General features: G+C 45.5%; 1 protein-coding gene across 3 annotated transcripts in view; it reads left to right on the top strand.

The window, feature by feature from the left end:
* abhd6a (abhydrolase domain containing 6, acylglycerol lipase a) overlaps positions 1–15,981 on the top strand; it is a 184,562-nt gene that overhangs the window by 100,830 nt on the left and 67,751 nt on the right. The window contains exon 1 of one of the 3 annotated variants that reach the window (XM_072472394.1): positions 12,534–12,763. The exons of the other annotated variants lie outside the window; for them this stretch is intronic. Within the exon in view, the coding sequence (XP_072328495.1) occupies positions 12,720–12,763 (44 nt within the window). The 5' untranslated portion in view covers positions 12,534–12,719. Of the gene's footprint in view, positions 1–12,533; positions 12,764–15,981 lie in introns of those variants that run through there. 3 annotated transcript variants of the gene reach the window in all.

Here is a 15,981-nt window from a genome sequence, read left to right as displayed (position 1 = left end):
TTTACTGGCTGCTTTAAAGATACAGACAGGTGTTGTATCAGAGAAAAAGATGTCATAATGTGCTGATGATGCCTCTGTGGTATGATTGGAGTTGGGGAAGATATGGGGCTCAATTCTCGGTTTGGGAGATTATATTCTCACGCTGAAGAGGATTTGCCTCTGATTTGTGCTTGCACTGGGAGCGGTCACCCAGAGGCGATTCACTATTCCTTGCCATTCAAATGTATGCATGATGGGGATCGTGAGGGATTGCGTCGTGAATCCCGCTATCGGGCCTCCATTTTGAGCAGGTGCCCGGATAGCAAGGCCGGTGGTTTGCTAGTGTCACACGGGAGGGTTTAAACTAGTATGGCAGGGGGGTGGGCACGGGAGCAATAGGTCAGAAGGTGAGAGCATTGAGGGAGAACTAGGGAATAGGGACAGTGTGGCTCTGAGGCAGAGCAGACGGGGAGAAGTTGCTGAACACAGCGGGTCTGGTGGCCTGAAGTGCATATGTTTTAATGCAAGGAGCATTACGGGTAAGGCAGATGAACTTAGAGCTTGGATTACTACTTGGAACTATGATGTTGTTGCCATTACAGAGACCTGGTTGAGGGAAGGGCAGGATTGGCAGCTAAACGTTCCAGGATTTAGATGTTTCAGGCGGGATAGAGGGGGATGTAAAAAGGGAGGCGGAGTTGCGCTACTTGTTCGGGAGAATATCACAGCTATACTGCGAGAGGACACCTCAGAGGGCAGTGAGGCTATATGGGTAGAGATCAGGAATAAGAAGGGTGCAGTCACAATGTTGGGGGTATACTACAGGCCTCCCAACAGCCAGCGGGAGATAGAGGAGCAGATAGGTAGACAGATTTTGGAAAAGAGTAAAAACAACAGGGTTGTGGTGATGGGAGACTTTAACTTCCCCAATATTGACTGGGACTCACTTAGTGCCAGGGGCTTAGACGGGGCGGAGCTTGTAAGGAGCATCCAGGAGGGCTTCTTAAAACAATATGTAAACAGTCCAACTAGGGAAGGGGTGGTACTGGACCTGGTATTGGGGAATGAGCCCGGCCAGGTGGTAGATGTTTCAGTAGGGGAGCATTTCGGTAACAGTGACCACAATTCAGTAAGTTTTAAAGTGCTGGTGGACAAGGATAAGAGTGGTCCGAGGATGAATGTGCTAAATTGGGGGAAGGCTAATTATAACAATATTAGGTGGGAACTGAAGAACATAGATTGGGGGCGGATGTTTGAGGGCAAATCAACATCTGACATGTGGGAGGCTTTCAAGTGTCAGTTGAAAGGAATACAGGACAGGCATGTTCCTGTGAGGAAGAAAGATAAATACGGCAATTTTCGGGAACCTTGGATGACGAGTGATATTGTAGGCCTCATCAAAAAGAAAAAGGAGGCATTTGTCAGGGCTAAAAGGCTGGGAACAGACAAAGCCTGTGTGGCATATAAGGAAAGTAGGAAGGAACTTAAGCAAGGAGTCAGGAGGGCTAGAAGGGGTCATGAAAAGTCATTGGCAAATAGGGTTAAGGAAAATCCCAAGGCTTTTTACACGTACATAAAAAGCAAGAGGGTAGCCAGGGAAAGGGTTGGCCCACTGAAGGATAGGCAAGGGAATCTATGTGTGGAGCCAGAGGAAATGGGCGAGGTACTAAATGAATACTTTGCATCAGTATTCACCAAAGAGAAGGAATTGGTAGATGTTGAGTCTGGAGAAGGGGGTGTAGATAGCCTGGGTCACATTGTGATCCAAAAAGACGAGGTGTTGGGTGTCTTAAAAAATATTAAGGTAGATAAGTCCCCAGGGCCTGATGGGATCTACCCCAGAATACTGAAGGAGGCTGGAGAGGAAATTGCTGAGGCCTTGACAGAAATCTTTGGATCCTCGCTGTCTTCAGGGGATGTCCCGGAGGACTGGAGAATAGCCAATGTTGTTCCTCTGTTTAAGAAGGGTAGCAAGGATAATCCCGGGAACTACAGGCCGGTGAGCCTTACTTCAGTGGTAGGGAAATTACTGGAGAGAATTCTTCGAGACAGGATCTACTCCCATTTGGAAGCAAATGGACGTATTAGTGAGAGGCAGCACGGTTTTGTGAAGGGGAGGTCGTGTCTCACTAACTTGATCGAGTTTTTCGAGGAGGTCACTAAGATGATTGATGCAGGTAGGGCAGTAGATGTTGTCTATATGGACTTCAGTAAGGCCTTTGACAAGGTCCCTCATGGTAGACTAGTACAAAAGGTGAAGTCACACGGGATCAGGGGTGAACTGGCAAGGTAGATACAGAACTGGCTAGGCCATAGAAGGCAGAGGGTAGCAATAGAGGGATGCTTTTCTAATTGGAGGGCTGTGACCAGTGGTGTTCCACAGGGATCAGTGCTGGGACCTTTGCTCTTTGTAGTATATATAAATGATTTGGAGGAAAATGTAACTGGTCTGATTAGTAAGTTTGCAGACGACACAAAGGTTGGTGGAATTGCGGATAGCGATGAGGACTGTCTGAGGATACAGCAGGATTTAGATTGTCTGGAGACTTGGGCGGAGAGATGGCAGATGGAGTTTAATCCGGACAAATGTGAGGTAATGCATTTTGGAAGGGCTAATGCAGGTAGGGAATATACAGTGAATGGTAGAACCCTCAAGAGTATTGAAAGTCAAAGAGATCTAGGAGTACAGGTCCACAGGTCATTGAAAGGGGCAACACAGGTGGAGAAGGTAGTCAAGAAGGCATACGGCATGCTTGCCTTCGTTGGCCGGGGCATTGAGTATAAGAATTGGCAAGTCATGTTGCAGCTGTATAGAACCTTAGTTAGGCCACACTTGGAGTATAGTGTTCAATTCTGGTCGTCACACTACCAGAAGGATGTGGAGGCTTTAGAGAGGGTGCAGAAGAGATTTACCAGAATGTTGCCTGGTATGGAGGGCATAAGCTATGAGGAGCGATTGAATAAACTCGGTTTGTTCTCACTGGAACGAAGGAGGTTGAGGGGCGACCTGATAGAGGTATACAAAATTATGAGGGGCATAGACAGAGTGGATAGTCAGAGGCTTTTCCCCAGGGTAGAGGGGTCAATTACTAGGGGGCATAGGTTTAAGGTGAGAGGGGCAAGGTTTAGAGTAGATGTGCGAGGCAAGTTTTTTACGCAGAGGGTAGTGGGTGCCTGGAACTCACTACCGGAGGAGGTAGTGGAAGCAGGGACGATAGGGACATTTAAGGGGCATCTTGACAAATATATGAATAGGATGGGAATAGAAGGATACGGACCCAGGAAGTGTAGAAGATTGTAGTTTAGTCGGGCAGTATGGTCGGCATGGGCTTGGAGGGCCGAAGGGCCTGTTCCTGTGCTGTACATTTCTTTGTTCTTTGTTCTTTGTTCTTTGGTTGGCCCCCTTCGCAACGCGATTCCGCTGCCCCTGATGATTGCACTTCCTCTTTTTCTCTGCAGAAAGCACTTTACTGCTTTTGATGTGGACAAGAGCTGTTAATCATAGCTAGATGTTTATAAACATTGCGGTTAGTTACACAGAAGGATACTTGAAATCCATCTGTCCAGGCCTCAAGCATGAAGGAAAATTAAATTAAACAATTCAGACAGCTGGCTGTGTGCAAACTATCAATCACAGCCTAGTACATGCAATTTCCTATTGATGTGAATGAAAGCCATGCAATCAATGATTTGTGGGGGTTTAAACTCTAGAGGTGTGATTTTCACATTGTAGGAATTTACAACTGCTGCTTTATCTGCCTGAGGCAACTGGTGAAGAGCACAGGTGAGTTTTAAAGCAGTATTTTTTTTCTTCTCTGTCTGGATTGCTGTCTGGCTCCCAGGCAGGGTGTTCTGTTATGGGCGATCTCTGGTGGGGGACTCTGTTATGTGGTGGCTCTCTTGGGGGGGGGGGGGGTCCCTTTTGGGGCTCTGTTATGGGGGGGGGTCTCTGGTGAGGCTCTTTTATGGGGGCCCCTGGTGAGGGGGGTATGGTGGGTATGGGGTGGGCAAAATTTGCATTGTTGGGGGAGGAGGCGGGCCCTCTGATGGACTTTGGGGGACCCAGCTTGAAGACTTACCCCTTGGCCTAACGCAAGGTTCATGCCCACGCTGGTAAATACCTGCACCAATCCGCACTCATGTGAATACCGGCCCAGAGAGCTAGCGAATCACGGAGGCGTGGAGAATCCATCCTCCAGCCTGTTAATAGTGCAGAGCACAAACATCGATGCCGCCACTAGCAGGGGACCGGGACATCGGAAACAGGTCGGCTTCGATCCTGTTTGTCCCCGATGCTGGATTCCCTACCACATCGGAAACTCCGCTACCGACAGTGTATGCCCGAACATGGAGCGAAAGCCTTATCCTATATTTTCTTTGGCTGCATGAACATCCGCTACATGTGAAGGCGTGAGCCATTTTACCATGTTTTCATGGTTTTATCTTCTTCTCCCTCTGTCTCTAGCATATTTGTTGGTACATACGTAGGTACCAAGTTTGATTCAGTTGAACCAACTATGTTGTTGTTCTCTGTCTTTTTCTGCAGTTGTGTATGCTCTGGCACTAATGCTGTGTTGTAACATTTCTTTTGTTGCATTTTGTAAAATTGGAAAAGCCCAAATAAAAGTATATATTTTTTTAAATCCTGAGTAAAGTTGTAAGTGTTTTTGATGAAGTACATATAAGGCTATTAGAGGAGATTAGTCAGAATAGTGAAATCTAGTTGACGTGGCATATCCTATTATAAGGTTTCTATTGCCACACGACTTGAGGAGTTGCTATGGATATAAAGATATCGGAGAAAGAAAGAAAATGTTGTCATCGTACGTTTATAAATCCGGTATCCAGGTTTAATCTTTCTACGTAGCAACCGGATATCAGCAAAGTTTCTGACTGATGATGGAGGAAATTTTCCAATGACAAGTTCAGAGGCATTTGTGAAATATGAACACCATGGTCGTTAACACTGCAGCTGGAGTGGCGGCACGTGGCACAGTGGTTAGCACTGGAACTGTGGTGCTGTGGACCCGGGTTCGAATCCCGGCCCTGGGTCACTGTCCGTGTGGAGTTTGCACATTCTCCCCGTGTCTGTGGGTTTCGCCCCCACAACCCAAAGATGTGCAGGTTAGGTGGATTGGCCACGCTAAATTGCCCCTTAATTGGAAAAAAAATAATTGGGTACTCTAAATTTTAAAAAAGGACTGCAGCTGGAAGTCCTTTCAGTGGTGGACTTTGTGAAAGGAATCGTGGTGCGATCGATTAAATAGTGCATAAAGCTTTTGCCAATAGACCAATCTGTGCTCATGTAAAGAGTTTACCAGCTGTTTGAAAGACATGGAACGCGATCTATCGGCCTCGCCATGACCGACTCAGGACACGATGAGGCCGGTAAATCTGGTGAAAGGCCTCTCGCAAGACTTTCCGTTTTTATCACACCTTGTGAGATCTAATGAGATCTCGTGAGGGGTCGCAATTTGGATCTCGCCCATTGAGGTTGGGATTCAGATTTGCATATTCAGTGAGCAGTTAATCTCACTTGAATATGTCTACGCTGGATTTACCCATCCCCCGGGACTTAATGGCCTCGCCTCAGAGACCCCGAGTGGGCGCCGTTTAGCACTGATTTACATAAACGTGAACAAGGCGTACTTGAGGGGCTTCCCAGACAATCGGTGGCCTCTGGATGGTCAGGCTCTGGGCAGCGTGGTATCCTTGCATCCTCAATGCCACCTGGGCACCCTGGCAGTGCCACCCGAGTGTTACCCTGGCAGAGTCAGGATTCTCATATACCATGGTCAGGCTGACGGTGCCACGATGCCCACGTTGCATCTTGCCCATGCCAGGATCGGGCCCAGGGGTGCCCTGCCCTTATGAGGTGGGGTGCTCGATGACCCCTATTGGCGAATTGGGTAGGATTCCAAGACCATGGAAGGAGGGGTTGAGAGATTGGTGCCCTGATCACTTCCTGCACTGGTGAATGGAGCACGTTAGTGCAGGAAATGGAGCTAAGAGCGGCCTCTGCGGGGCGTTCCTTGCCAAGGGCCAGAAATGAAGCAGAGTCCCGTTTAGTAGCGGGGTCATTCTCGGTGCTGCCTAAATGCGCCCGATACAGGACTGTTTCATTTCCGTTAAACCGCGCCCATGGTCCCTATCAATAGTCAATGAGTAAACTCCCAAATCACCTCAGTACAATTGTCCTCCAGCTCTAGACGGTAGTACAAATAGTTCCGTTTACGATCACAGGTGAATGCTTTAGATGCAGGCCAGGTTTCCGTCAAGGTTGAGGTCTCTGAGAAAACTCAAGAGAGTACTAAGGCTCTGAGGTATAAGACCATTGGAGGTAAAATTTTATTCAGCTGATTTTGTATACCATAAAAGAGAAGGTTATAGGAATTGGACAGGTTATGATGGTAAGACAGTACATGGTAATCGATTCATTAAGGTTCATTCCTCACGATTAATTGGAATTCATTACTTAATCTCAGAATCTGAGCAGCTGATGAAGTAAACAAGGCACTTTGTACCTCCAAATGTTTGTGTTTTGTGATGAAGACCCTAAGGCACTGCATATAGCATACCAATGACTAGCCAGTGGTAATGTGAGTGATCAGGAGATACAGGACAGAGCTATCACATTCAAATCATATTGTCCAGAGTGGATACTTGGATGATATATTTTACGGAGGGCTCCAGTGAATGGAGGAATGTGGCGACCGTGGGGTGTGCAGGAAGGGCTGCTGGCAAGTTGAAATATTGGTTTCAGGATGATGGACAACAGGAGAAGTCCATCGACTGGCAAAATGGGATGAAAGAGTAGAAAGTAAGAAAGTACAGTGAAAGTATGAGAAGTGAGTTCTGAAATGATTCTTCTATCAGTAAATGATCAGATACCAGAAAAATAGCCTCTCATAGCACAAGAGGGAGATCTTGCATGTAGTAATGCTGACAGAAATGAAAGTGAAGTAGAATCCATAGCTTGAATACATTAGACAATTAAATAAAGACCACAGAATAGTTAAGTAGCAGCAAGAAGTAAAAATCCTCATGATTGTGAAGTTTGTCTTCCATTAAACTTGAAGGTAATCCCAGAGAGGAATGACAAAGGGAGCTGTTCGATAGTTGGAAAGTGTTAAAGTTTATTGTGAGATACCAGGTAAAGGTCAACCAAATATGTTGTGAGGCTCGATTTGTACTGAAAATGTCCTTGTGGATGGGACTTTTAAGGCTAAAGTGAGGCTAATTGCTGGATGATACTAATGTTATAGAAGATTCTCCCACAGCTGGAAAAATAATCCTTAAAGTTTTTTTAGCTCTTTTTGCAACAATTTCATGAGAGTGTAGATCAATCGACATGAAAGCTGCATTACAATTGGTTGATACTTTTCGGAGAGAAAGGCAGATTGAAAGCCATGGAAACAAAACAAATATATCTGTAGCCTGAATAATACTTCCAGCGAGTGGTATTTTTGCTGAAATTTGTTTTACTAAACATAGATTGTACTCAACTGAAAGCAAACCCGCGGCTGTTTTATGGATATCGTAAAGGAAAACCTGCAGGCATCTCCAGGATGTTATTGTGGAATTAGAGAAATATGTCAATATGATTAGAGTAAAATTTAAAATTGAAAGTCAGGCTTGTGGAGCTTTTAAATATATTTCCTCAGATATTCAGCAAAGTCGGTCTGGAATGGATCACCAATTTGGTTGTCCATGTCCCATTGCAAAAGAAGGTGAACTGGTAACAAGGTAGGGGTGGGGGGGGGGGGGGGAGGGGCAGGGAGTGCAAAAAGATCAGTTTGTGCCCAGGCTGATCTCATTCAGGGTGGAATTGGGAGGATAGCAATGAAGTCTCAGCAACTTTGGTCAGGAAGTTTAAGAAAAAGGTTAGGAAAGGGAATAACTGGCTGCGTTCCTCATCACTCTCATCTCAGAAGTAAAGGTATACACGTCGGGAGAGGTAACACGTTGGTAGTTGACTATGATGGCTCGCCGATTAAACACTCACTTTTCTGAGCTTACTGCTACAAAATGGCTAATTGGGTAAGGAGAGCAGTAACTGTTGGCACTGTACCTACCTTTCCAGGAGGAGAGAGCAAAAGCACAGAGAAAATTGGTGATATTATTGAGTACATAATAAGGCCGTTCTACGTACAATTTGGTTTCATGGATTCTGCCCAATATATTTAGTCTCCTGGGAAAAGGTTCTGTAAAGTTTTCTCAGTTCTGCAGAGGTTAAACGTGCAAATCTCCAGAATGTTTATTCAACCTTCCAACCTCCATTGTTTAAATTTTATTGCTCGCTTTCCGTTACTCAAGATCCCAAGGACCATACATTCCTCAATTGAAGGAAAATGGAAATAAATAATATATATTTTTCATCAAAATATATGAGCCACAAATAGAAACATGCAATTAACAGATTGAGGACATGATTCCTGAGAAGCCAATTACAATGAGCCTGCGATAATAATCCTTCAACACTTATCTAGCAGTTTATAAGCCATTTAACAAGAATAAGCAATTGTGGAGCATGTTTTTTTAATGATATATGTATTGTTATCCATTTGTAAGATTACAATTTACCACCCAGGTACTGGTGTCATACATAATGGAGCAAATTATGTATAAATCTTTGTGGCGAGGATAACTTGCATTTATATATTGCCGTTAACATATCAAAACATTCCCCAGGGTTCCTTCCAGAGGAAAATTTAATAATGGATACAAATAAGTGGGAGAATTATGAGAGGTGATTGAAAGCTTGGTCTTAAAGAGAGGTTTTAAGAGGGTTCTTAAAGGCGGAGCAGATAGAAGTGTTTAACAGGGATTCCTCGAGAGTAGATCCAGTGTTCAGGGTTTTACAGAAAGTGGGATTTCGTTCCCACCACCAAAAAGATCGGCACACTTGTTGGTTGCCCCGCACTCTCCCTGAAACGTTAATTGGCTGGAGGCCACTTGGGAGAAAACACCACCTCAGAGATCTGCCGGCCAATCTGGTTGGCGATTACTCTTTTATTCAGCTACTATATTCATATTGGACCTATGCACGAGGTTAGAACCTCTTCTCCCTCCAGATCTCTGTTTCTCAATCATGTGATGTTAAATCAGCATCATGTGCTTTTGATGTTAACCCTTTACTCGATAGACCGCCTTGGATTCGACTCATTGGGATTTTGCTGTCAATGTGTTTGATCTCCAGTGTTGCTAATCTTGGTGATAAATTAGAAATGGAATTATTTACCTTTGACTGTGTTATGACCCTACAGGAAGCCCGAGGAACTGCAACCGCAGAGTCCCTATGGCCTCACCTGAGTACGATCTAACCAGACCAGGGGGACGGAGCTACCCCTTTAAACCAAAGACTGCTGGGATATAAATAAGGCCGGGTGTGGGAGTTCCTTTGGGGAGTAGGAGGTGTAAATATATAAGGAAATAAAGCGAACTTTTTCTAAAGCCGTCGCTTCTGAGTGGTCGCTTGCCTGAAACTTTACAGACTGGTTGTTCAAATTTGTAACAGAGTTTAGTTAATTTTGTTGGTTTTGTGGCTGATATTTCATAGATATAGAATCCATGCAGTGCAGAAGGAGGTCATTCAACCCATTGAGTCTTCACCGATCCTCTGAAAGAGCACTCCACCCAGTCCCAATCCCCCACCCTATCCCCGTAACCCCACCTAACCTGCAGTTAATTTTATTTCCATAGAATGGAAAATAGGTAAACAAAACAAAGGGCGTAAAAGGGGACAAAGTTTCCGAGCGAGCGCGTTTAGCCGTGGGTTTCCTGGCACTTGTTGTGCCGAGAAACACATGGCTATTCAATGCGCATCGCTTTGAATAAGGGGCCTGAACAGGGAACGCACGGCCAAGGCCGCACGTTGCACATTTTTTCCAATGGGGAGCTCCGCTCACCGGAACTTCCCGTTGTAGCAAGAGATCGGGACGCCATTTAAAAATGGCATCCCAATCTCCGAGGCACCGAAAAGAATCCCCGACCTCCTCCAGTCCGAACGCAACATGGGAGGGTCCCCCGCCCGCCCAACACCGACACCGGGCAACCCCAGCCTGATAGCGTGCATGCAGAAAATGCCAGCTTGGCACCATGGCAGTGGCAGGCAGGAATCGAGATGGCACTGCCAGGGTACCAGGCTGACAGTGCCAGGGTACATAACCTGTTGGCACCAGCAGTGCCAGAGCACCAACTTTCCCAAAGGGCATGCAGCTGGGGGCCTCTGGTCCCCTTGGAGACCCCACGAGTGCCATTCTGTCTGGTCCCCATTTGTGGGGACCAGTACTAAACAATGCTCGCCCACGGCCCCCGAGGTAAAGGGATTGAATCCCAAAGCCTCAAATACCTCGGGAATCTGTACATTAGAGTGAGGCTTACTGTCTCGCTCCAATATGCAGATTTGCTAAAAAGTGATCCCGCCCATTGTGGGCGGGATTCGCCTTGCAAGGTTTCAGGAGATTGCGTTGACTCTTGCGAGGCGTTGCGAGCCAGGTAGATCCCGGGAGCAGTGTCTCCTGGCTTTCACTGGCTATGCTGTGCTGTGCGCGGCGAGCTGCTTTTCCGGCGCAGTGTGGCTGGAGGATCGCGCCCATAGTCGATTGTTGTGAGCTGGTTTAGCTCAGTGGGCTAGACGGCTGGTTTATGATGCAGAACAAGGCCAGCAGCGTGGGTTCAATTCCCGTACCAGCTTACCCGAACAGGCGCCGGAATGTGGCGACTAGGGGCTTTTCACAGTAACTTCATACTTGTGACAATAAAAGGTTATTATTATTATAATGGTTAATAGTTGGTAGTGGCGGGGTGAGTCTTTTCAAAAATGTCCTGAAGTTGCAATTTTGCTGCAGATACCAGTTTTTCACAGTGTTCAACCAGCAGGCCTGAATTAGACAGTTCACACTGAGTCCAATCACACAGGACCATTGCCTGTGCAGCTCCCTGGGTGGTGGATTTTTTATGTTGAAAGAGATGGTCGGAGCAATGTTTGTTTTGTGACATTAAAAATGTCAGATGTAAGTTAAGAGTTCGGAAGGATCCTGTGAACATTTTGAAAAGACTGGCTGTGCAGCAAGCTGAATTGGCACTAGTTTGCAATCGGACTCCTGCAGAACCACTCCTTTTGCATTCGTGCAGCAGGGGCAATGCTTAGAGGCTCTGAGTCAGATCGTTATCTTAACTCCAAGGTACACTGTCCCTTTTCTATTGCTGATCACACAGAACTGCTTTGCAGCAGCCCAAAAGTGTAACCGTCAGCTCTGAATGAGAATGTTGTGGGTTAAAGCCCCACTCAGGAGAATTGTGTGTATAATCCAGGCTAATACTTCAGTGCAGTATTGAGAGAGTGCTACACTCCCAGATATGCTATCTTATGAGTGAGATGGGAACATAGGACTTGGGAGCAGGCTGATCCGGTTGTGGTGTCACCTCCACTTTCCTTGCCTGCCCTTTTGGGTGGGCATAAAATATCCCTGGACATTATTTCAAAGTTGTCCCAATATTAATCACTCAACTAACAGACTATTTGGTCATTATCACATTGCTCTTTATGGGACATTGTTGTGTGAAATTGCCACATTTCCATTTACAACAATGACTACACTTTCAAAGCCACTTCATTGGCCAATAGCTTTGGCTTCCTGAGGTCCTGGTAGGCGCTATATAAATGCAACTTTTATTCTTCTTTTTGAAGAAGTGTGAACCAACTGGGGGTTCACCGTTGCAGATTAAAAGTTCTGAAGTTATGAAATGCATGTTACAGAAAATCATTGTAACCCAATTTGTTACAGCAGAAAACAATTGGGTAAATTCCCATGCTGATTTGTCTGAACCTAGTATGAGATCACCTGGTCAAAGTGTATCGTGGTATTTTCTGTGTCTTTAATGTGTGAGGGAGCTGAGATATCATTCTGGTATTTGCATTGTTTACCATTACCCTGCTTTTGTTCATTTGAATTCATGAGGTCGGATATTAAAGCACTTCCTCTGTGCCATTCCCGAGCAATTTGGCTGAAATGCCTTTGACTCCACTGGCGAGCACTTGTATGTGAGAGGTCATCTATTCTTTGTTGTTTGTGTGAGAAACACCGCTCACATTTGTGTGTCTGGTAGCAGCAAATGGATTGTGAGGTACGTTTTGCTCTGTATAAAGGCTATGTAAAAATTCCCGATCATCGGTCAGAATTCAGTACAATAGTTTTACAAACAGAGTAAAACATACTTTGCGCTCAACTGCAAAGAGTATCTAAGCAAGAACTGAGAAAGGACACTATAAAATTACAGCTCGAGATGAAAGCTCAGCCCGTTTTCATAAAATATTAATGTATCTCAAAACACGTGGTGGCCCCATCCAGCCTGGCAAGATGCTCACTGTGATATCTCACTCCTGTCACAAGCTTGCTGTATTGCTATGGTTCTGGGCAGTTTTTAAAGCTTCCTTCATTGTGATGTAATAATTATTACAGTGTTTCAAATTTAGAAGGTTCTAGAACAAAGCACTGCACTGTTAAATATGCAGCACCTCAGCAGTTGCACAGTTTGTTTTTTTGTTAAACGTCTATTTTTAAAAACAATCCGCGATAAAGCACTGGAGTAGAACTGGTGATGCGTGGACCTGTTTGCAGCACATTTCCTCGAGTTGCATCTCCCCAGAACTTTTGCACAACTATTAATGATGAAAGGTTGAACACAGGACTCCACTGAGGAGTTCTGTAAACAGACTGCATTTTTCATGATGATTAATGTATCTGTTTGATTTTACTAAACTGGCTGGGATTTCTCTCAGGTAAGTATCTCTGAGTATGCCCTCTTCAAGTGACTCCTCCTCCTTTCAAATTATTTTCAAATTAGTGAGCCCTCATGAGGCCAAATGTGTCAATAAAATAACAACAAGCTCCTATGTACATTTCTGTTTGGTTTCCTGAAGGATATGAACGCTTAAGCTGTAAAAATACCTGAAAGGAGCTTATATTCCCAAAAAGAAGTGTTTAGGTTGTTGGATAGAATCATGCTTACAGGATACTGAGAGGCCTAGGTAGAGTGGACCTGGAGAGGATGTTTCCACTAGCAGTAAAAACTAGAACCCAAGGGCACAGCCTCAGACTTAAGGGACGGTCCTTTAAAACAGAGATGAGGAGGGATTTCTTTAGCCAGACGTTGGTGAATCTGTGGAACTTTTTGCCTCAGAAGGCTGTGGAGGCCAAATCACTGCATGTCTTTAAGTCAGAGATGGATAGGTTCTTGATTACTAAGGGGATCAGGGATTATAGGGAGAAGGCAGGAGAATGGGGTTAAGAAACATATCAGCCATGATTGAATAGTGGAGCAGACCTGATGGGCCGCATGGCCTAATTCTGCTCCTATGTCATATGGTCTTATGCCTCTGAGGCCACCTTTAGTACAATATGCTAGTCATTTAGTTACTAAAAAGGATGAGTAGTATGTGACATTAAACCTATGCTATATATTTTCAGTAAGTAAGTAAAGTTGCAATTGTCCCAGATGACCGTAGGCTGCTTTCCCCTTTGAGGGGGAGAACTGACTGGTAGTGATTTAACCTGAGGATTACCACACCTCAGGTGAGGGGCAAGATTGAGAAAGCGGGGCCTGTCGTGTTAGGTACACTGGTCTAACGTTGGCTGCAACTGGATGCAGCTTAGATCAGAAAGATACTCCAGACCTTGAAGTTAGTTCAATCAGGTTTTTTGAACTAATAGCACAGTTAGCACAGTTCTCTGTGAGTTCAGCTCTCTGCTAACTTAAGTGTGGTTACTCTGTCTGACTGAACCAGACTAGTTCTTAGCCACGTGGTGGAGGTGTGAGATTGTAACAACACCCTTGACTGACTCTCTAGATATTCATCAGTGGAAAGAGGCGGAGTGTGAGTGCCTCGTGTCTTCTTTAGTCAGATCCCACCCCTGAGTGTCCTGCCTGCTTATTGGTCATGTCCTGTTCTCTGTATCCATTAGCTGCTTGTCTGTATATCATTATGTGTATGTCTGCATATCATGACATCTCCCCTTTTTTTATGTTTGGATAACATATGTGAACATATTTACAAGAATAGGCCAATATTAACATATATACATGCAGTGGATGTGAACATATGTACATGTGAAAACAGCTGTCTAATGCGAAAACACAACATAGCAAACAGAACAAATGTTCATAAGTCCAGTCTCTGTGGCTTGCGTCTGATCCTGATCGACCGCCGGAGAGGTGGTGATGGGGACGACAGCACCTTGATGGGCGGGATTGAAGCCTGACTGGTGGTGCAGACCTGCACAAGGCTGCATAGTGTCCAGGCTTCCCGCAGTTTAAACATTGCATGGCTGTTGCAGGGCAGTGTCCCTTTAAGTGGGCGTTGCCACAGTTCGGGCACATATTGACGTCGGCATCGTGACGCGGTGTACGTCGTCACACATGTGCAGTGCAGTCAGCAGACATCTGCACCTGCGCAGTGTGGGTGTCGGCTGCTTCGTTATCCCGTTCGCATCGCGCTTGCGTGGGGCTCCAGGAAAATCGCGCGAGATGTCTGCTGTCTACAATGCTGAGGCGCTGCATCCGGGAGGCGCTGCATCCGGTAGATGACCTGCGCACTCACTGCCTCGTGGGAGGCAAGTTTCTCATTTTCAGCCGATTTGTATTGGGAATACCGATTTGTTGCGTGCTCATGCACTGTGCATGTTTCAATCGCAACTGGCAGGGTCATATGCTTGATTTTTAAGAGCTGCTCTCTCAGAGGATCAGAGTGAACTCCAAACACGATTTGGTCTCTGATCATGGAGTCACCAATATCGCCAAAGTTGCAGGACAGCGCTAGCAGGCGGAGGCTAGTTAAGAAGGCATTGAAAGATTCATCTTTACCTTGAAGACGTTGTTTGAATATGTAGTGCTCGAAGATTTCATTGGTGTCCACTTCACAGTGACTATCGAACTTGTCCAGGATGGTCAGAAACTTTGTCTTGTCTTGGCCTTCGGTGAAGTTAAACGAGTTGAAGAGTTCGATGGCTTGATCACCCGTTGTTGAGAGGGGAAGCGCGATCTTTCTTGCATCATTTGCACCCTCGAGGTCTGAGGCTGCTATGTACAGCAGAAACTTTTGCTTGAATGTCCGCCAGTTGGCACTGAGATTGCCGGAGGTCCTGAGCTGGTGAGGAGCCTGAATCTTCTCCATGGTGCCAGGATACATTTGCTGGTCGTCACGGAACGGTCTGCGGTAAGCCACCTTAAATTAGTAAAATTAGTAGTCTCCTGGTATCGTGTTGTGTTAGGTACACTGGCCTAACACTGGCTGCAACTGGATGCAGCTTAGATCAGAAAGATACTCCAGGCCTTGAAGTTAGTTCAATCAGGTTTATTGAACTAATAGCACAGTTAGCACAGTTCTCTGTGAGTTCGACTCTCTGCTAACTTAAGTGTGGTTACTCTGTCTGACTGAACCAGACTAGCTCTTAGCCACGTGGTGGAGGTGTGAGATTGTAACAACACCCTTGACTGACTCTCTAGATATTCATCAGTGGAAAGAGGCGGAGTGTGAGTGCCTCGTGTCTTCTTTAGTCAGATCCCACCCCTGAGTGTCCTGCCTGCTTATTGGTCATGTCCTGTTCTCTGTGTCCATTAGCTGCTTGTCTGTATATCATTATGTGTGTGTCTGCATATCATGACAGGACCTTCATGAATAATCTCAGGGTGTACAGGAAATGAATCCGTGCTGTTAACGTAGCTCTGCATCACGAACCAGCTGTCTAGCCAACTGAGCTAAACCGGCCCCTGGTTGATATATTATCACCCTGCTGTTAGTAGTTGCAGTGAACTGTTATACTACCAGCGTGTTAATTTGTTCCACACTTAAGTGTCCCCATTGGTGATTTTTTTTTTAAGAAGAGCAGATACAATCAGTTCCAAAAAGTTATGCTTTTGTGCTCTTATTGCATTTGGTTCCAGTAATTATGTCTGAGACAGGCGGCTGCTTATAATCCAGATAAAATATATTAGCACACC

This window comes from Scyliorhinus torazame, chromosome 13 (genome assembly GCF_047496885.1).
Source record: "Scyliorhinus torazame isolate Kashiwa2021f chromosome 13, sScyTor2.1, whole genome shotgun sequence".
NCBI classification, from domain to species: Eukaryota; Metazoa; Chordata; class Chondrichthyes; order Carcharhiniformes; family Scyliorhinidae; genus Scyliorhinus; species Scyliorhinus torazame.
This window is presented reverse-complemented; position numbering and strand designations above follow the sequence as displayed.